We start from the raw sequence: 23,091 nt of genomic DNA on the forward strand, positions 1-23,091 counted from the left end.
GATGTGCTTTTGCCAGAAGACGAAAATCTATTGCTCAAAAAATAATGTTGAGGAAAAACTTCTGTTTTAACTAATGATAGCAAAAAATGTGAATACAATAGTTTAGGCACCACGCAGGTGCTTGACTTATCCAATAATATTTCCGAGGACAGAAAGTTCATAACTATGGTTGAAAGAGTAATTTTAGTCTTAAAACAAAAGTTAACTTACTCCTAAAATGTTCAACACATTTTAACAGTGTAAAATTATATTTACAGTGTGCTTCTTGTGCACTTCATCTGAAAGTGGAACATTTCATACTGCTGGTAAAGTTAATCCATTTTGCTGTGCATCTGCCTGATCTGATAACTCAATACTGATGGACTGACAAAACATTCAGAAAATGCTCTATTTGTATTCATATTGAAAATATGTCAATGCCTTTTGCTTGAAAACACAGTTACGACACAGACAGTAGGTTATATGAATTTTGTATTTCCTTAAAGCTGATAAAAATATTGATTTTGAGAAGCATTGGCCAAATATATAAATTCAACCCAGTTGCCAAAGGCTGTTCTGGAGATGGAGGATTTTGCTAAGTCTCAGAAGTCTCCAAGTGAGACCCCCCCCCCCCCACCCCCAGGCAACATGTGCAGTACACTAACTGCACCCCAAGCGGATAGCAGCAGGTCATGATAAATGTAACCTGAAGATAGCCATGTACTTTAGACCATGTATGATTTTCAGCATTCTATTTTTATCCAGAGCTAATAACCAAAGTGATTGGTCAAAACCTTTTGATCTGATCGCTACTGATTGGGCATTGATGACATTACTTATGCAAAATAAGATAGTGAAGCAATACTTGTATTTGGGTGAACCGCACCAGAACAAGCTTTGTTCAATTTCTGGATGGGCAAAACTCAACGAGAAAGAGGCACCAACATTTCAGAACACGTAATGCATTTTGGCATGATTTGCATAAATTGACCCAACTTTCTGGGCAATTACATGCAGCTGGCTTTAAAAAAAATATTTTTCAACCCTCACTTTACTACATTTTGTACATTGCAAAGATGCTGTGCTGTCACATTTAGGTTCTGAGTACATTTTTGAAAAAAATGAATACTGAATTTAGGTTCCAACAAAAAAAAAGTTTGCTTTGCAGTATCTCCTATTAGAAATAAATTAATTGCTTTATCAAACCCAGTACTGATTGTGCCTTAAAGTTGGATTGGTTGTACGACAATGTTGTATCATTTCTGGATCAAATTGTTTACAGTTATAAAGCAGAGTTGAGGCTTTGTTTGACTTGGTGGCTCCTGAGAAAGCTTGGTTCTGTCTTTCTGCTACCAAAGGGTTACCTGTATTAAGGTGGGTGACAGTAACAACCGGAACTGTTGGGCTCCTCTCTACTGCATGTAAACCTGTAGTATTTGTCCCACCATTATTGGGACAGTTAATTATTAAAGGTTTGCGCTTTGGTTTTTTCTTTTTTATCAAAATTATGATAAATATACTGATGATCAAGAGGACTAGAAAAGTGAGGGGCAGAATTATATGCAGAGAGCTGAAATACTGAATGAGTTGAGCAACTGGTTCTATTGTGGCCTGTTGGACAAGGCCTCCCATTGTCACATCCAGGACAGAGGCAGAGGTATTACTTTTGCTATTCCCCCATTGTGATTTCCTTTGCCACCACAGCGCAGCTGTAGTAGGTTTTGGACTGGGAACATCTGTATGAGTTGCAAGTGATAAACTTCCTGAAGTTGCTGCATCTGGTGTAAACAGACGGAGGACAAATGGGTTTTCATTTAATGTGCTGTTTAGCATTAAAGAGCCATTAAAAGGAATAATGCTGTACAGAAGGATACCCTCAGCTGGTTGTACATTTTTTGCTGTCAAAACAAATGCAAATGAATCATTCAGATAGTCAATTCCTGTCATATTTGCTTCAACCTCAAGTAGAACAAGACCTAATTCAATGTCATTCTGAGTAAATATATTTGCAACTTCTCTGTGACCTCCTACCATATCGCTTGGTCTTACAAGTCTACCATAGGTAGGTAAATGTTTTATTTCAAACCTAGGAACACTTCCAGTCTGGTTGGCCAATCTGCTTGCATCAAGCACATCTGTTCCAACTTGACAAGTAGTTCCAGATGGTATCTTAAGGCCTTCTGCCATTTTCAGTAAAGGCCGTACTATAATGTCAACTAGTTGCTCAGTCACATTCCCTTCAGAAGTCATTACTGTAAACTCAAAGTTATCTTCTGAGGCAGAGAGATTGGTCATATGATAAACCAAAAGCCCTTTTATAAGATCGTCCTGCTCAAATAAGGTCACACTTTTGTTTCCAAGCAAAATATGTCCAAACTGTGGAGGCCTAGTAATTTCATAAAGTATCACTGTAACTTTCCCATTAGTCTTTGCAGCCAAATGTTCATTGGTAATGGTAGAAATAAATTGCCCCTGCTGAATTTCTAATTGAGTATTATTTATAAGCGTGATGATGATAGGTATAACCTCAAGATTAAATAACTTGTATAAAGGTCGGTGTTTACCATCAGTGACACTGAAGTAAAAAACTCCTGATGATGAGCTTCCATCTTGAACAAACCAAATGTTACCATCGTTGATGTCAGCCTGAGTGAAGTGTGTGATTGACATATTCAAATCCTTTACTGTTGCCACATAGCCATTACTGGGTCCACTGATAATGGTGTATTTGATTTCTTCTGGAGTATTATCCAAATCTACAACATTTATATGATTCGAATTAATTGCAGTCTTGTAACCCTGCATGACCTTTAGTCCAGGGGCTTTGGTTTTCAGCTCTGGTGGTTGATCATTAATTGGAGTAATGGTAATATTGAACATCTCTTCCACCACTTCACTCTCATTCAAGGGCCTTGATGCAACTTTGCTCTTTAAGTTTAACCATGCAGCAAAGACAAAATTGTCCTTAAGGCTTTCTGAATCATCATGTAGATAGGTTATTCCATATTTATTCACAATAAACTGAGAAAAATAGGGTTTCTGCTTGGTAATGTTACGCTCACCAACAATAATCACACCGTGGACAGGCAGAGTTATCACTTGATACCATACTTCATACAGTGAATGCTTAGACTCGGGAAGTTTGGCCATCAGGTTTGAAGCATCCAGCTTGAATTTGTCAATTAATATCTTTTCACCTTCTGTAACAACAGCACCTGGAGAAAAAAATAGAGCTGCCCTAAGTAAAACAAACTTGCAACGTTAAAAAACCCAAGAGATTCTGCAGATGCTGGAAATCCAGAGCAACACACACAAGTTATAGATACGGTAAAGTAGGGGAGTCTAGGACAAGAGGACACGACTTCAGGATTGAAGGACGTCCATTTAGAAAAGAGACACGGAGAAATTACTTCAGTGAAAGGGTGGTAAATCTGTGGAATTTGTTGCCACGAGTGGCTTTGGAGGCCAAATCATTGGGTGCATTTAAGGCAGAGATAGATAGGCTCTTGATTAGCCATGGCATCAAAGGGTATGGGGTGAAGGCAGGAGAGTGGGGATAACTGTAAGAATTGGATCAGCCCAAGATTGAATGGAGGAGCAGACTTAATGGGCCAAATGGCCTACTTCTGCTCCTATATCTTATGGTCTTAAAATGTTGGAGGAAATCAGCAGGTCAGGCAATATCCATGGACATGAATAAACAGTCGATGACTTAGACCCTTCATCAGTTCCGTAGAATGGTCTCGGCCCAAAACGTTGACTGTTTATTCATGCTGCCTGACCCGTGAAGTTCTTTCAGCATTTTGTGTATCTTGCAAAGTTAAGACCATCTTATATTTACAAAAGCCCTTCCACAACGTGAGGCAATTAAGGTTTGGAATCTTTCTGTGCCACAAGGCCATCTCTTCCCATCAATGTGAGGGGAGATGACTTAATGGAGATTGAAAATCAATCTGAGGTGGGGTAAATAAATGTACAGAACAGAGGTTAAGGGGAAAATTGGAGGGATTTGGGGAGTTTATTGAAGGTACTAGTTGACAAGGAAAACATTCAGAGGGAAGGCTTGATCAGGAGATGGGCAAGGGTGAAATGGATAAATGTTGGGGGAGTGGTTGTCAGGGAGGTAATCATGCCTTTTAATAACAAGAAATCAGGCCACAGCCTACAGGTGATGACCCGCTCCTGCATCCATGGCTTTCACTGTTGCCAGTTCTCATACATGGTGCAATCTAACTAAGACAAGTCTTACTTTGAAGTTGCACTAAGAATGACTCACCTGTATTTGCAAGAAGACAACTGGATCGTCCAGCAACATCATACGAGATGGTGATGTGAAAATGCTGAGGTTCCAATGAGGCTGGTGAGGAATGCACTACAAATTGAAATGAGTCTTCAGTACGCCAAGCTACATCCTCAGTGCGTGTGTGCTCATATGCAATCCTGCTCTCATCCACCTGTTGGAAGCAATATAGTTCATCAAAAGTGAAAGTTCAACACTGAAGAGAGTAAAAGATTAAAACAGACGGCCCCCGTTTTTTGAATGTTCACTTTACTACAGCTCGCTGTTACGAAAAACCTACATTAGTACCTGTTTTCGCTAACCAAAGAGAATTTTCGTTTTTACAAAAAAAAGACAGCCACTTTATAAAAAACAACAACACACACAAAATGCTGGTGGAACACAGCAGGCCAAGCAGCATCTATAAGGAGAAGCACTGTCAACGTTTCGGGCTGAGACCCTTCGTCAGGACTAACCGAAGGAAAGATAGTAAAAGCCTTACTATCTTTGCAGGAAAGATCGCTCTTACTATTTTTCCTTTCGGTTAGTCCTGACGAAGGGTCTCGGCCAGAAACGTCAACAGTGCTTCTCCTATAGATACTGCCTGACCTGCTGTGCTCCACCAGCATTTTGTGTGTGTTGTTGTTTCAATTTCCAGCATCTGCAGATTTCCTCGGGTTCACCTGCTTTATACGTGCGTTTACCCCAAGAAAGACTACCATGACCTTGAAGCCTTCTGCGGGCAGTTGTGTGTGCATGCGTGCACGTGCCGATTTTCTTCTCCAGATCGATTTTGTCTCGCTGACTTCCCGATTTTGATAAGTGAAACTACACCGTACATACAATATTTCTACTTTATATAGGCTGTATATTTATCATGTCATTCCTGCTTTTACTATATGTTCGTGTTATTTTAGGTTTTGTGTGCTATTTGGTATGATTAGGTAGGTTATTTTTTGGGTCTGGGAACACAAAACTTTTCCCCATATAAATTAATGGTAATTGCTTCTTTACGACATTTCGGCTTACAAACGGTTTTATAGGAACGCTCTACCTTCGGATAGCGGGGGAAACCTGAATCTGAAAACATTTACACGTAACTAGGGAAACCTTTAACCACTCATTTTTACCTGTTCAGTACTTCAGATTAAAGCTTCATAAAGATTAGTCTGTTACATAATAGGCATTATATTGTTCTTTACAGGATAACGTAAACGTTATTAATACTTCAGTAAGCTTAACTAGGATTTTTGTAGGAAGTAACTTGCTTACTGAGTAAGTGAGCATAAGTGAAGAAAATTCTTACATTATTATTATGATTAGAAACTTGTCCTGGGTTGCATGTGATAACCATATGAGACTGAATTAGCCGAATAATTAAGTCAGTGACTTCTATTCCAAATTCTGGAAATGGGGTACAATGCAGGTAAAATGCAGTACGGTGTGATCAGTTCACATGTCTGTGGATGAACCTTTGATTCAAAAAGTTCCTAACATAGCGCCATATAAAGGCATAACTGATATTGAACACCATATTGTAAGCTTATCATGAAATACAGAAATACCATAGGTGTTGTTGAAAGAAAATATATCAACTTCCACCCTCCTACCTCTGGCATGAAAAAAAGAAACAAAACTCGCAAACCCAAAACCCCCACACCTCCTCCCTCACAGAAAAAAAAATCAGTGATAAAAGCATCAAATCTCCTACCCTCTCCCCCGCAGAAAAAAAGTGACAAATCCTTGACCATCTCAGTCGCAGAAAAGGACAGTGATAATGGTATCAAAACCTCAAACCACACACACACACACATACACGCACGTACGCACGCACGCACGCAAGCAAGCAATCGGCCACAAGAAAGAAAGCACTGAAAATCTGAAGGATGACAATATAAAGTACAGTCCAATAATCACATAAAACTCAGAGTATTGAAAACATCTTCCCCTCAGCATTCCAGGAGAGCAGCTGTATGAACTCAGTCCTTCCATGAAGAAGGACCGCCACGCCAGCTCCGAACACTGGTGACCTGGCTGCTGACCATCATCACCCTGGTGGCCTCTGTCGGGAGCAATCGCTCACGCCCTCCGCATTCGCCTCACTGCTTCAATCTATCTCGAGTATTTCATGACCCCATGCCCCATCTCTGGTCTTTTCCACAAGTCAGCTCATGTTCTATATAAGACCCCGGTCAGATCCCACTTGGAGTACTGTGTTCAGTTCTGGTCACCTCACTACAGGAAGGATGTGGATACTATAGGAAGGATGCAGAGGAGATTTACAAGGATGTTGCCTGGATTGGGGAGCATGCCTTATGAGAATAGGTTGAGTGAACTCGGCCTTTTCTCCTTGGAGCGACAGAGGATCAGACGTGACCTGATAGAGGTGTACAAGATAATGAGAGGCATTGCTTGTGTGGATAGTCAGAGGCTTTTTCCCAGGACTGAAATGGCTAACGTGAGGGGGCATATTTTAAAGTACTTGGAAATAGGTACCAAGGGGATGTCAGGGGAAGTTTTTCCACACAGAGAGTGGTGGGTGTGTGGAATGCACTGCTGGTGGCAGTGGTAGAGGTGGATACGATAGTGTTTTTTTTTTAAAGAGCCTCTTTACCCTGTTCACCCTGTACACATCAGACTTCCAATATAACTCGGAGTCCTGCCATGTGCAGAAGTTCGCTGATGACACGGCCATAGTGGGGTGTGTCAGGAATGGACAGGAGGAGGAGTATAGGAAACTGATACAGGACTTTGTGATATGGTGCAACTCAAACTACCTGCGTCTCAATATCACCAAGACCAAGGAGATGGTGGTGGACTTTAGGAGATCTAGGCCTCATATGGAGCCAGTGATCATTAATGGAGAATGTGTGGAGCAGGTTAAGACCTACAAGTATCTGGGAGTACAGTTAGACGAGAAGCTAGACTGGACTGCCAACACAGATGCCTTGTGCAGGAAGGCACAGAGTCGACTGTACTTCCTAAGAAGGTTGGCGTCATTCAATGTCTGTAGTGAGATGCTGAAGATGTTCTATAGGTCAGTTGTGGAGAGCGCCCTCTTCTTTGTGGTGGCGTGTTGGGGAGGAAGCATTAAGAAGAGGGACGCCTCACGTCTTAATAAGCTGGTAAGGAAGGCGGGCTCTGTCGTGGGCAAAGTACTGGAGAGTTTAACATTGGTAGCTGAGCAAAGGGCGCTGAGTAGGCTACGGTCAATTATGGATAACTCTGAACATCCTCTACATAGCACCATCCAGAGACAGAGAAGCAGTTTCAGCGACAGGTTACTATCGATACAATGCTCCTCAGACAGGATGAAGAGGTCAATACTCCCCAATGCCATTAGGCTTTACAATTCTACCGCCAGGACTTAAGAACTTTTTAAAAGCTATTATTAATGCTTTTTGAGATAGTGATTTAGATGCATATCATATTTTTTACTGAGTTAAGTATTGTATGTAATTAGTTTTGCTACAACAAGTGTATGGGACATTGGAAAAAAAAGTTGAATTTCCCCATGGGGATGAATAAAGTATCTATCTATCTATCTATCTATCTAGATAGGTACATGGAACTTAGAGAAATAGAGGGCTATGTGCTAGGGAAATTCTAGGCAGTCTCTAGAGTAGGTTTCATGGTCGGTACAACATTGTGGGCTGAAGGGTCTGTAACATGTTGTAGATTTCTATATTCTAGGTCCTCTTTGAGACACGGTCTCCGGTATTCTCCATGAGGCAGCTCTCCAGACAAAGCAGAGTGCGAGATCATTCGGCTGAATTCCAACTGCACATCCCAGGCTCCAACAAGAACAACAAGCAGAAAGCACAGAAAAAGTGAAATAAACGAAGAGATTGACTACCTAGAGAACGTTGTTCGTTGTTCGCTGGCGCCATCCTGACCGAAACCCGGCTAGGATCGGATCGTGTCAGAAACTAAATTGAAACTAAATTTGTTACAGGAATTGTCTCACCTTAAACTTGCATTTTAGTGGAAGTGTGACAAGGTGTTGGCAGGCAATCTGCTTGAGGGAAGTGAACTATCATTAAAACATTGTACTGTAATTTGTTCATCCCTATTTTTAATGGAGAGCTTATCTTTGTACAACAGCCAGACAAGTTTCCCAGAACTCAGTACATCATTGCCAAAAGCACAAGACAAGGGCTAAAACCTTTACCGCACTGCTTGTGGGAGAAGGAGGATCAGCAGCGTTTCCTGCCTGACCTTACAAGACTCAATAAACATACTTCTTCTATCCATCATCCATCTGCTCAGCCGGTTATTACCCAGTGAAACAGGGCCCATTAGCAGCAGTCAGACCTGTCTGATGTAATCCTCGCCGCTATGGTTTAAGTCATCTGGTGTGCTGGACCTGTCCTCCCCACCCTCCAGCAGCAGTCTGCCACCTTATTTACCTGTCGTCTCAAGTCTGATCTTGCCCTGCAAGATCTACCTTTGGGAAGACCCTCAAACTTGAAATCAACTGAACAGCTCTACGTCAGCTAATCAACAGGAGGCATGGTGGGGTGTTTCACTTTTGCAATGTTGCAGGAAGTTCATCATCCAGCAAACGAGGTTAAGTTACTCAGAAAACTGAGTGTGATTAAAATGCAGAGTGAACAGAAACTGCAGCAACTTCTCTGTGTAATAAAGAAGCTTTTTTCCCCCAGAAATTCTCATGAACTGGAGGATTTTTACATATGAAGTATGTACTGTATATTCAATTAATCACAATCACTTACAGTGGTTTAACCACCAACATTTATTGACATATGAAATCATCTCCACATCTCCACTCTGGTTGCATAAAACATTGTCATGATGTACAGCCAAAATAAACTAGTTTGTTTACGTGTAAATGTAATATATGTAAAATTGTCATGTGTTCTGCCATTTACCTTTTTTGGGCTAACTAGTGGCTTTAGCTGAAAATGATTTTTGTTGTACAGTTTCATCCCCCCTCGAGCTAGTTCTCTGTATCCCATATTTTTTAAATTAAATTAAATAGGGCTGTAGGTTCATCCACTATTCCTTGTGTTAAATGTGCATGTAATATTGTACTCCACTTCTGAAACTTCGTTCCACTGGCTCTGATGAAACTAAGTATCAGAGATGGAACACATTGTCCATTTCACATTTGCAGCCAAGGATGAATTCCGGCCTATTTAAATAAATCTCCAAGTTTTGTTTTAAGGATATCTAAATTTATCTCCTTTTAAATGAATAAGTGCTTGTATTTAATCCAAACTCTCTGTTCTGTAAATAGTTTTCCTTTTATTTAATCTCTGTACCGTGGGTTGAAGAGAAGAAACTGACAATATATTTCAAACAAACTAGAAAAAGTTAAGATAAATCTTCATAAAAAATTTATATTATTTACTTAACTTAAAAGAAGTCCTTAAAGTAAGATTATGGTCTGGTTAAATGCATCACAGCATAAGACAAAGGGACATTATCTAAAAGTCTGCCACATTATATGCAGATAATTTTCCCATAATCAGTTGTTCTGAAAAGCTTCTAACAGTGGGTAAAATGGACAGTATACACCTAATTCCATTTCACACTTTTTAATAGAGCTGCTATCAATTTCTGGCAGAGATTTTGAAATAACTGTGCAGGAACTAGTTGCACAGTGTTTCTTACATCAATGAACACCTGAGGCTCAGCATCTGTACAAGTTTAGGGGACAGATCTTGCATTATATTATGTCGCAGATCTGCAGAAAAGTGGCAGATGGAGTTCAATCCGGATAAATGTGTGGTGATGCATTTTGGAAGGACAACCAGAAGGCTGAGTACAGAGTTAATGGTCGGTTACTTAAGAGTGTGGATGAACAGAGGGACCTTGGGGTTCAAATCCATACATCCCTCAAGGTCGCTGCACAGGTTGATAGGACAATTAAGAAGGTCTATGGGATGCTAGGCTTCATTAAAAAGGGGGATTGAGTTCAAGAGTAGAGAGGTCATGTTGCAACTCTACAAATCACTAGTGAGACCGCACTTAGAGTATTGTGTTCAGTTCTGGTCACCTCATTATAGGAAGGATGTGGAAGCTATGGAGAGGGTGCAGAGGAGATTTATCAGGATGTTGCCTGGATTAGAAAACAAGTCTTATGAGGCAAGGTCAGTAGAGTTGGGTCTTTTCTCTTTGGAACGTAGAAGGATGAGAGGGGACTTGATAGAGGTCTACAAGATTATGAGAGGCATAGAGGCATAGATGCTAGGTACTGGATAGTCAGTACCTGTTTCCCAGGGCATGAATAACAAACACCAGAGGGCATATGTACAAAGTTAAGGGAGGAAAGTTCAGGGGAGACATCAAGGGTAATTATTTTTTTCACACAGAGGGTTGTGGGTGCCTGGAATGACTTGCCAGGGATGGTGGTGGAGGCTAAAACATTAGGGTTATTTAAGAGCTTCTTGGACAGGCACATGGATGAAAGAAAAATAGAGGGTTATGGGATTTAGTACTTTTTTTAAGGAATATATGGGTCGGCACAAAATTGAGGATTGAAGCGTCTGTACTGTGCTGTAGTATTCTAGTGTCTAGTGTTAGGGTTGGGGAAGTATCGTCCAGAGTGGGCAAGCTATTCTTATGTAAACATTGTACTACTGCTTCCAGATATCCTGGTTACTTCAGCGCTTTAAAACCATGCACAAGCGCCAAGCAGGTTTGAAAATGTTGATGCTGGGTTGGGACAAAAATAACTCCCAAAAAAAAAATCCATGATCAATACATGTATCTTAAATCTGTTAATGGCACCTGAAAATTTCTACTGGTTCTTTACCATCTGCACAATTTTATAATATATTAATCCATAAGAGCTTATCATCATCTGTCTAATATGACAGGGATTCTATTTATTCCCCAAGCAATTAAGTACAGATAAAGTTGTAAAATTAGTCAGCTCCATCATGGGTACCAGCTTCCATAGTATCCAAGACATCTTCAAGGAGCGGTGCCTCAGGAAGGTGACATTGATCATTGAGGACCCCCACCACCCAGGATATACCCTCTTCCTATTGTTACCATCAGGACAGAGGTACAGGAGCCTGAAGGGACACACTCAGCGATTTAGCAGCAGCTTCTTCCCGTCATCCGATTTCCACATGGACATTGAACCCATTAACACTACTTCACTAGTTTTTAAAAATTTATTTCTGCTTTTTGCACTACTTATTTGAATCCAACTATTTTTATATATACACATACGCACACACACATAATTACCGTAACTTCATTTTTTTCTATATTTATCATGTATTGCATTATACTGCTGCCACTAAGTTAAACAACTCACAACATACGCTAGTGGTAATAAACCGGATTCGGATTCTGAAATTAACAACGTACGAAGTTATCCATGCTTTCTGCAGCAGCACAAATTTGATTGTCACTTCCTTATATGCCGAAATAAAAATATCTGAAAAACAAGCATTTTCTTTAAGATATCGGTGGTCAAACAAATTCTCTAAATCACGTCTCCTAACAACAGCTCAATGGGTCACATCAAGGCTCTGCTGAGAGCTACTCAGATTTCCAATGGCCAGCATTACTAAAGAGGTAATTCAAAAAAATATGAGTTTTACCACTTTGTAAAGAGTGGAGCAACAGTCACATGTAACCTGATCCCAGACAATTCCTCTGCTTGACTTCTCTTAGCAGTCGGAAGACTGTTGGAAATCTGTATAGCACTTTCAAAAATTCCAGACCCCAAATCAAAGGCGCATCTTGGACACTGGAACGTGAAAAATAACTGTACATTCACTCCAACTTGAGCTCTTTCCAGCAGGCAAGTGCTCGAAATTTTAATGTATTACCAAGAACCAAACAAAAACAAAGTGAATATGACCAGGTTGTGCAAGTAAAATGCCTAGTTTTGCATCTGATCCCTCATTATGCTTCTGGTTATATAGACACTAAGCCTAAAACTAATGACTGAATAATTCATGCAGCTCTTGATACTGTCTGTATGAATTATTAAAGATGCTTTTACAGTACTTAAATTGAATGCAATTTTTCTTTTTCCAATTATTCTCTCTATCTAGTTTTATTCCACTAATAACATATCCTTTGTTTAGATAAATAAAACGATTCCTATGTGAACATATTTTTGTCTATTTACTTGACTAAATACTGTATCGTGGATCAACAGTTAAATCATCACAGACATGGATTATCAAACATGCTGATGGGACAATGCAAATAGATGGTATTTCTGGTTATAACATTGTATAATTGTCCATTCTGGTCTTAGGCTCACCGATTAAAAATTCAATACTCCCTAAGGCCCAAGGCTTAGAGAGCTACGGAATGGCCCTCAAGAACTTTAGTTTGCATGCATGCCACTGAGAAATATGCAGCAGATAGTGCAGAAAAAGAACTGAGTCTGGAGATGCAGTAGGGGCCAGAGATCGATGTATAGATCTGGGGAGCCGGTAAGTGCTCCACCAAATGATTTCTTCGCCCGGCATTTGGGGAGATTGAATGATCAGGGCCTGGCATTGGTGTGGAAGATAGATGGGTAAGGTAGGCTCAGTAGGCACTATGAGTTGTAGGCATTGGGGACTGAAGGGGTTCATCTGATCATCTAGTAAAGGAGACCTACCTGAGGAAAGGTTTCCAGCACAAGGTTAGGACCAGCTCAGGGATCCCTACACCCCCTTTAATGATTCTGCACAGTGAAATGAGGAACTATGCAAACTGCTTTCCCCAGATTCTGAAGCAAAACACTGTTGTGTTCTGGGATTTATGTATTAACTGCCAGGCAATGGGTCCAGTGGTTCAGAATGTAACACTCTTCCCGTAATCTAAGAGGACTTCAATGCACTCCTTAGAAATTGCTGAATTTCATTAAGTATTGCCTTTCAGATTAAATGAAGTTCTCAACTTCTTTTGTGGGTTAATATAAAAGATCCTGTTGCACTATTTGAAACTGAATAGGGATCTTCCTCTGGTGGCTTGAACTAAACTTCCAAAGCAAAACTGCTAGCTGTATTGCATGAGGTCATATTAACCAAGTAAATGCAAATTCCATAGATTCAGAGTACAGCACAGAAACAGGGCCTTTGCCCCACCATGATCTTCTTTCAAATGATTCACCCTTAAATCATTCAGAAATTGTAAACTTATACATTTTAACATTTTTTTAATAATCAGGTTTTATTATTGAACTTAAGAAACAGACCAAAAAGTTCAACGGACTTGACACTTACCATGCTTTGCGTGAAGTTAGCCACTTGTGTTATGTTGTCGAGCTCAACTTTTACCACTCTACCAAGCTTTGGAAAGTCAACCAGCGTGTATATTATGGCATGATTTTCAATGTTTTCATCATTGGTTACAGCTTTTAAATGTTCCGAGTTAATATATTTAAGCGTTCCTAGAAGAGCAAATTTGAGCGAGTAAAGGTAAAGATTGTAAAGGGGTTAATGTTTACAGGGAGCGGGGAGACAATGGTTTTGAAAATAAAAATCAGTCATAAATGAATGTAAATTGGACTCAATGGCTTGAATGTCCTAATTCATATTTTTATATATTTTATGGTCTCTTTAATTAGATGATCTTAGACCACACAGTGAAAGCAAGGGCTAATCTGTAGCTGTTTTACTCTTACTGAGAAAAGCCACCTGTCTGGACAGATTTCCTTCATTTCATTTGTACTAAAATCAGAAATGCATCATACTTTATATAGTCCACATGGGGAACTCAGCATCTGAACTACTCTGAGGCTTCATGAAGGAAAATGTTCTCCAGGCCTCACTGTCATGGCTGTTACATCAAGTGGAGTGTTTTGCAAGAGGCAACTCGGCCTCAGTGATGGGTCTTGAAACCCTGCCTTGGCTTTCCTGGATGAATGCCTATTGTTAACCTGAAACTGTCAAAAGGTATTTTTTTTAAACTGCTGTTAGCTGTCTCTGATAATAAAAGACAATTTAAAAAATTAAATTGATTTAAATAATTAAAAAAATTAAAACATCAGAAAATAATAGTTACCTCAAAATATATTTATATGATAGAAATTTAACTGTCAAAGATGAACTAAAACCAGGTCGTCAACCCCACTCATCAGGTAAAGCTGGAGAGATGGTTGTGAATTGCACCTGGTCTCTTGACTCACTCCATCGAAACTCTGCTCGAGTCCAGAATGAATATTGGCATCAAGGGGTACAGCAGGGAGTGGCAACACAGTTATTGAGATCAATGAGTGGTCACCATTGTAGGAGAAGACTGAACAGTCTCCTCTTGCTCCTATTTGTCTGTTTATCTTTTCCGTTCTGAGCTCCAACACTTCCCGAGCTCTGTTTCAATGTGAGTGTGGGGAAGTCAGACGGGAACCGTGCTGCACACCGCAGGTAGCCAGAGGTTCTCCATGGAGCAGCGCAATCCAACCAACACTAGATCTGGATCTGAGAGCATTCATTGCTCTCAGCCAGTGGAAGGAAGATCTAAGCGGCAGAGGCAGAGCAGCATGGGCACAATTATAACCTACTTATAGGCTGAAGTCCAGAATACTACAAATCATTCATATATTTAACTTAGAATATATTGGTCCACAAACAAAAAGAGAACATTTCTTCTAAAATGGTTCATCATTAAAGGGGCCCACATGGACTTTGTCAGAATCATAATTTTTGCAAGGTTGTTCATTAATGAACATGTGCTTTTCATTTATAATAATTTAAATCAAGCTGAACATTGCAGCTAGGTCATGTACAGTATTGACGTAATCAACTATTATGCTATAAATGCTTTAAAAATATCATGTTTTTTGCCAAAATTGAACAGGCTCAGTAGGCTACAAATCCTAGGCTTGATTCTTCAAATTCTTAGGCACACTGGGTGAAAGGAGCAAAGCAGAATTTGTACAGTGGCTTACACGATATCAGGACATGCCAGAACACATTTCAGCTAGGCATGAGGTTAATGGTGCAAAGAATGATCCACAAATGTTGATAATTTCACTTGCTTTTCTTCGAAGTACAAAGCAAATTAATTATCAAAGTGCATACAGTATATGTCACCGTAAACAGCCCTGAGATTCATTTTTCTTGTGTGCATTCACATCAAATACAACAGCACAATGGAAACAATGAAAAACCACACTCAACAGGATGGGCAAGCAACCAATGTGCACAAGACAACAAACTGTGCAAATACAAAAAGAAATCAATAATAATAATAATAAGTAATAAATATTAAGAACATGAGATGAAGAGTCCTTGAAAGTGAGTCCATAGTTTGTGGGAACAGTTCAGTGATGGGGCAAGTGAAGTCATCCCCATTGGTTCAAGAGCCTGATGGTTGAGGGGAAGTGACTGTTCCTGAACCTGGTGGTGTGAGTCCTGACTCCTGCACATTCCCAATGGCAGCACAAGAAGAGAGCATGGTCTAGGTAGTCGGAGTCCTTGGTAATGGATGCTGCTTTCCTGTGACAATGCTTCACGGAGATATACTCAATAGTGGGGAAGTGATGGACTGGGCCATATTCACTACTTTTTGTAGTATTTTCCATTTAAGGGCATTGATGTTTCCATACCTGGCTGTGATGCAGCCAATCAATATTCTCTCCACTACATATCTATGAAAATTTGTCAGAGTCTCAGATGTCATGCCAAATCATCACAAACTCCTAAGGAAGTAGAGGTGCTGCCATTCTTTCTTTGTAATTGCACTTACACGCTGGACCCAGGAGAGGTCTCCGAAATAATAAAACCCAGGAATATGAAGTTGCTGACCCTCATCACCCCTGATCCTCTGATGAGGACTGGCTTATGGACCTCTGGTTTCCTCCTCCTGAGGTCAATAATCAGCTCCTTGGTCTTGCTGACATCGAGTGAGAGGTTGCTGTTATGGCACCAGTCAGCCAGATTGTCAAACTCCCTCTTTTATGCCAATTTGTCACTGTCTTTGATTTGGCCAACGGCAGTAGTGTAGTCTGCAGACTTGAATATGGCATTGGAGCACACTATCATAAGTGTAAATCGAGTCAAACAGTGAAATGAGCGCACAGCTTTGATTGTGGAGGAGATGTTATTGCCAATCCGAACTGACTGGGGTCTGCAACTGAGGAAATAGCTGCACAAGGATGAATTGAGACCAAGGTCATTAAGCTTATTGACTAGCTTTGAGGGGATGATGGTATTGAATGCCGAACTGTAGTCGATAAAGAGCATCCTGATGTATGGATCTTTGCTGTCCAAATCAAATTAAATTAAATCAAGTTTAATTATCATTCATACCATACACAGATACAGCTGAATGAGACAGTGTTCCTCTGGGGCCAAGGTGTAAAACATTCAAAGTAGCAAGCAAACATTCAAAAATAGTAGGTACCATAATTCAAAGTATTGAGCAAAGAAGCATATTCACTCAAAAATATATATGTCCAGCAATCGATGGTACAGTCTCCCAGCAGCGTACAGACAAATGCAATCCAGCCTGTCATTCCCCTGCTCAAACATGGGAGGACAGCACTGATGGGCGAGACCAGGCCCAGCAGAGCTCAACCACACTGTAGTGCTTCCTAGTCTCTCTCCTGATCTGCAGCAGCATGCAAGCCCAAGGCTTGAGGCCTAGTTCTCGCTACAACTGAGGCTACACAGCTCCCATGCCAACTGCCCTTGACCCAGACAAGGGTAACAGGCCTGCTGCAGATGTTCCAGGGTTGAGCGAAGAACCAATAAAATGGTATCTGCTGTGGATCTGTTGCTCCAGTAGGTAAATTGGAGCAGATCCAAGTTGCTTCTCAGGCAGGTGTTAATCTGTTCCATCACCAACCTCTCAAAACACTTCATCACTGTGGATGTCAGTGCTACTCGACAATAGTCAATGAGGCAAGTTACTACGTTCTTCTTATGCACTGGTATAAGTGATATCTGCTTGAAGCAGGTGGGTACCTTGGAATATAGAAGCGTGAGATTAAAGATCTTAGTGAGCACTCTAGTTAAGGTTTACTTTAGACTTTCCTGCATTGTATTGAATGCATACTGACCCCCCCCCCCCCCCCCCCCCCCGGTTCAGTGATAGCACTCAGGCATCAGTTCAGATAACCACAGATTCAAACCTGCCACACAGAAAAGTAATGAATGTAATTCCCAGCTAACATCTAACCCTGCAGTCACATTACTCACACTGACTGTCCAGCGAAAATTCCTGCTGCACAATTCAAATGAAATTCTTGGCTGTGAAGTGCTTTGAGGTATCTGAAATCATGAAAAGCACCATGAGGGGGATGAATAATGTGGGCAGTCATAGTCTTTTCCCCAGGTTTAGGAATTCCAAAACTAGAGGGCACAGATATGAGAGGGCAGAGATTTAAAAGAGACCCAAGAGATCTTCTTTACACAGAGGGTAATGAGTACCTTAGAATAAGCTGCTAGAGGAAAAAGTCAAAGTGGGTATAACTGCAACATTTAAAAAGGCTTTTGGAGAGGTATATGGAGGGGAGATCTTGGAAGGTTATGGGCCAGACGTGGCCAACTGGGACTAGCAGTGAGGATGCCTTGGTCAGTGTGAACCAGTTGGGACAAAAAGGCCTGTTTCCATGCTATATTCCTCTGTGACTCTGAAGAGCAATTCGGAGATGGCCTGAATGTATAATGCGTTGTTAGGAAAGTAATACACATCAGAATTGTAGCAGAGTTGGGGATTGTATAGCTGGGATGGTACTGTAATACAAATAAAGGAGGGCCAGACCACACAGGGATTTCAATATGACACATGAGTTTTAAATTAAGGATACTAAAGGATCAGAAATATAAGTCAGTGGGAGCCAAGACAAAGGTTGAAAAATTTTCGGACATGTTTAGCAAAACTTCCAATAAACCAAAACCTATAGTGGAGGCGAAAGAAAAGCGTTGTACTAACATAAAACACACTGTAAACAGACCTGATGACACTAAATACAAAATCGCTGTATTTTGCTTGTACACTTTGAAGAGGTTGCTTTGTTGATGGAAAGAATGCAAACTGTGTGAAGAGTTTGTATTCAAGAGGCAATAAAATGCACCCTTGCATTTAATGTACTGCAGTTTACTGTTTAGTAAAATGAAACAAGAGCGCTTCCTAGAAGTTTCATCAAAAAAAAACTTTGAACCATAAAAGATGTTTAAAAGACTTAGCTAAATGGTTAAGTTTTAAAGCATTTTTGTTTAAAAGCATAGAGGCCCAAACATCCAAGATCTTAAAGCCTAACTGGAACAGGCACACTCAACAACATTGGAATATCATAGTCAGTGATGTGGGAGTGTAATTCAGAGAGCAGATTAACAGGTTCATTAATGAACACAATTTTATGTAAGCAAGACTGAAAGATGTCTTTGATTGTTTTCCTGTTCTCTATAATTGGACTGCATGTTACACAAAGTGTGTTACATTGTAATAGATCAATTGAATATCTTTGCATAAAAGATAGCAAAATGTTTTACTGATTCTTTTTAATGCTTTTGCATCAGATATTCCTTATTGGCTTATTAAACACATTCATTGTTTTGTTGTTGTCGAGTCATAATAGTCATCCTACACCCACAAAATGCTGGTGGAACGCAACAGGCCAGGCAGCATCTATAGGAAAAAGTACAGTCGACATTTCGGGCTGAGACCCTTCATCAGGACTAGTCTTCCTATACTTCTTCCTATAGATGCTGCCTGGCCCACTGCATTCCATCAGTGTTTTGTGTGCATTGCTTGAATTTCCAGCATCTGCAGATTTCCTCGTGTAATAGTCATCCCTCAAGTTACGCTGTATAGTGAGAACACTCCACTGATTGCTCCCTTTAAACTTGCAGTTTTTTCATGGTGTGCTAAATGTATAATGCATGTAGCAACTTGCCATAATATTTTAAATATTCTTTCAAACCTGGCATCATGATCAGAATGGCGTAACACAGTAGAGCAGCTAGTGGAACTTCTGCCTTTCAGCTCCTGTGATCTGGGTTTGATCCTGACCTCCAGTCTAGTCCTGGGGGGGGGGGGGGGGGGGGTTGGACTTTCTCCTGTGACCATTTCAGTTTTCCCCAGTGGACTGTTTTTCCTTCTACATCCTCACAACATACGGGGGAGTAAGTTATTTGGTGATTGTAAACTGTCCTTAGTATCTGCTTGAGTGGTAATAAGGGGCGAGGTGATAGGAATATTGGGAGATTAAGAAAATTTGTGAATTAGTATAAGTGGGTGCTTCTGGACATCCTATTAGTCCCATTCCCCTTCTGTAACCCAGCAGTCCTGCAAATCGTGCCACAGGTCAATCTTCTATGCTTTTTACTTGCCATTACCTACACTAAGGCATATTTGACAATCACCAATTAACCTACCGGCATGCCTTTGGGATGTGGGAAGCAATTGAAAAATGGAAATCCCTGCAGTCATGCAATGGATGTGCAAACTCCACACAGAGAGCATCCGAGCTCTGGATCAACCCCAGGTCCCCAGAGCTGAGAGACTTGTATACAGGAAATGAGTACCAACAGATTCAATTTCTGACATTTTAAATAATTACCACAGTCCTCAATGAATCTGCAGCATCACAATTTCAGTCCGCCTAACTCTGGAGCTACTTAAGCAAGAGGAGAGGAATATCAAAACTACAGAATGAATATGCAGCCAGGAATGTTTGCTGTAGGTGATCCCAGCCACTTGCCTACTTCTACACCTTTATTGCTCTATAATATCATGTATTAACTCAGAGATGATTTAAACAATTATGTCAGCAATTTTAGTATTCGAAATCTCCTGATCTATGCATGGAGATTTGAAAACAGAAGTACAATAAAACTCAATTTCACTGTAAAAGGTAAACACAGCTCCTTGTATTTTAAAGAGGGTTTAAGAAAATATAACAAACCTTAAAATGCATTAGAAATTAACAACTCTAGCAAAGTTGCACAGTTCCCACATCCACTTACAACTTTAACATAACAAAATTTGCTTCAGAAGGAGTGTTATCAAACAGAACTTGACATTGAGCCACACATGAGAGCAGGTTAACAAAAACAGGGATAGAAAAATAAAAGTTTTAAAGTTTTAGTTTTGAAGATTACAGAGCAGAGAAGAGGCAAAGTAGTTTACAGAGTTCTTGAGCTTAGGGGCTTTGGCAGCGGCCATTCATGGGACAAATAATAAATATGGGTATTCACAAGCAAACAAGAGCTATCAGAAGAGATTTTATAGAGTGTTCAGGGGTGCAGAAAGTAGCCATTGGGAGGGGTGAGATAATAAGAATGACCATGTTAAAATTGAAGTATTGGCAGTTCAGGAGTAAGCAGATCATAAATACGAGTGTGACGGATGAACGGGACAGGCTACAAACTAATGCACAAGATAAAGGCAAACACGAGGAAATCTGCAGATGCTGGAAATTCAAGTAAACTTCTTCAGTGTAGTCCTGACAAAGGGTCTCGGCCCGAAATGTCGACTGTACTTCCTATAGATGCTGCCTGGCCTGCTGCGTTCCACCAGCATTTTGTGTGTATTGCATGAGATAAAGGACCAGCCTGGATCAGCTGATGTTTAATGGAAGGTGGAGAAGAGGAGCCACATGCTTTGGACTATTCCAGGAGATAAGAAATGTCTCGAAGTAATAAAATATTCAGCTGTGGCAAGGGCACATTATAGAGGTGAAAGTAGTTCAGTCTTGGTCACAGCACAGATATGGCAAGCTCATTTTTGGGATCAAATACAGTCTGAATTACTTGCAAGAGAAAATCTGCAGATGCTGGAAATCCAAGCAACACACACACAAAATGCTGGAGGAACTCAGCAAGCCAGGCAGCATCTGTGGAAAAGAGTACAGTTGGTGTTTTGGGTCGAGACCCTTCAACTCTCCCTGAATTACTTGGTTGATTTTCGTAATTTGTAAAGAAAAGGATGGAAATTATTTGGGAAGTGAACTTTCAGCAGAGAAGTAAAGTAATGGCTACCAAGCAATTAGTTGGACTTTTGCTTATGCAGCAATAGATGCTCAGCAATGAATGAACCTGTTTAGCAGTGGTGGAAGGGACGATGATTGTGCTGGTAAGGTAGAACTGGCTGCTTCCACATGGAAATGAATGTTGTGTTTTGCATTATGTCAGCTGGGAAGACACTGAAGGCTAGCATGCAGGAGTGGAACACAAAATTTCTGTACGTAATTCTCGGGCTACAACTGAATATAAAAAAATAAAACCAAGCCAGTGCAGTCTCACTTATACAGATGACAGAGGCAGGACACGGGTAGACAGCTGTATCATGGGTTGAGAAGGGTGGCAGTCACATTGAGCTTAGACTTAACAATCAAACTGCAGAGAATCAAACCAGGAATTCTGGGAGAGTCAGGCTTTGGCTTTAGAAGGTAGCAGCACATTCAAAGCTTTTGGAAAGGAATTTGATTGGAAATGGTACAGCAACACTCACTGACAGGTTTGAAAAATTAGAAAATCCAATCAGGAATAGAAAACAAAAAGCAGCTTCGTAATGGGTTCACATACAAAGATAGATATAGCAAGGTAGTTATAACTTAGTGACTGTACAAAATAGATAATGGCAAATTGATGTTGTTTAGTTTTTAAACATTTAAAAGTCCATTGAAGCAACTATTGGAAGAGATGTAAAACTGGCTACTGAGTCATTATTAGTATTATTGGACAAATTCCAGACCTCAATCTTTATTATTTCTGTCAAATTCTTATTTTTTCTGATCTATTATAATAAAAACATTAGAATGCCAAAAATCCCTCAATTTACCAAAATGAAACAAACCACAGGCACTTAGAGAATTTTAAGTGATGCCTGCATGGGAGCATCAATAAATTTTCCATAAGCTGTTGTGGAATTCAGTCAGTTGGTATGGACACAACATTGCTTCTGAGAAAATCACATAGCAACAGTCGGCATTCATTGATTCTAGGTAGCAATGTCTCTATTGGTCTAAAAGTCTGCCACAGCTTCTTTCCTTTGACCACGGCAGCCCAGACTTGACAGAAAACTAAAAACAGAGCTTCTCTGCAAAACTGTTCGCTATCCAGCCAGCCTAATGGAAAGTAGGTAGGAGTGGGTAGGAGGAGGATCGGACTCTCGTGATGTACTCTCCACAGCAGAATGGCTTAATGACATTCATTTTCTGGGCTTGCACACGGTGAACCGGAGTAATTTGTTGGTAGTCTGCTGAGCTGCCAGGTTAGTACCTTTTGGGATAGAAGGGGAGAAGATTGGAGCAGCTATACTCTTCAGCATCTCTGGGTGGTTTCAAAAATAATTATATATTAACACAAATGGCAACACAAAGTTTGGAATCTTAGTCATCAGGAATACACTATCACAATACAGAGCTGTTTGTATGGACAATAAAATTCCCACAGTTTCTTAATACCATATGTCATACTTAAATGATGAAATAATCTTATTCTTAACCATTCGAACTTATTGACAGCTTTTGAAGGGGAAAGGACAGGGTATGTGGGGAGAGAATTTAGCTTCCCAATATTGGGATTGCATACATACACTGGTTCAAAATGGTGACAGTCTTGCCTCTACAAATATCCTATTGGTATATGTCTGAAATACTTTGCTGGTTCAGGCAATGGACTACATGTAAAGAACACCAATTGCTAGTTCAGGACAGAAGATACCAGAACATGCACTATGTGTTTTCTAACCGACTTTACCAAGGACAAAGATGAAGAGACCTTTAAAAAGGCAATGTACTTGTTATGTTTGTAGAGCATACTTGTTTGGGGCCTAATGTGCCATTTTAACTGTGAACTCCCAAGATCTACTATGATTTAACTCTGATAGATTGAGAACCTTGTACAGAGAATGGACAAATTGAAATCAAAATATTGTTAGTTGTCAAACTTTGTTTG

At 40.3% G+C, this 23,091-nt stretch overlaps 1 protein-coding gene across 1 annotated transcript in view; it reads right to left on the reverse strand.

Annotated features, from left to right (window-relative positions):
• Nucleotides 1–460: 460 nt before the first annotated feature.
• LOC140737775 (chondroitin sulfate proteoglycan 4-like) overlaps nt 461–23,091 on the reverse strand; it is an 89,428-nt gene continuing 66,797 nt past the window's right edge. Inside the window, exons 8-10 of the mRNA XM_073064407.1 lie at nt 13,468–13,634; nt 4,256–4,433; nt 461–3,194 (exon numbers count right to left, since the gene is read on the reverse strand). Of these exons, the coding sequence (XP_072920508.1) occupies nt 1,180–3,194; nt 4,256–4,433; nt 13,468–13,634 (2,360 nt within the window). The 3' untranslated portion in view covers nt 461–1,179. The remainder of the gene's footprint in view (nt 3,195–4,255; nt 4,434–13,467; nt 13,635–23,091) is intronic.

Source organism: Hemitrygon akajei, chromosome 13 (assembly GCF_048418815.1).
Source record: "Hemitrygon akajei chromosome 13, sHemAka1.3, whole genome shotgun sequence".
In the NCBI taxonomy this organism is placed as follows: Eukaryota; Metazoa; Chordata; class Chondrichthyes; order Myliobatiformes; family Dasyatidae; genus Hemitrygon; species Hemitrygon akajei.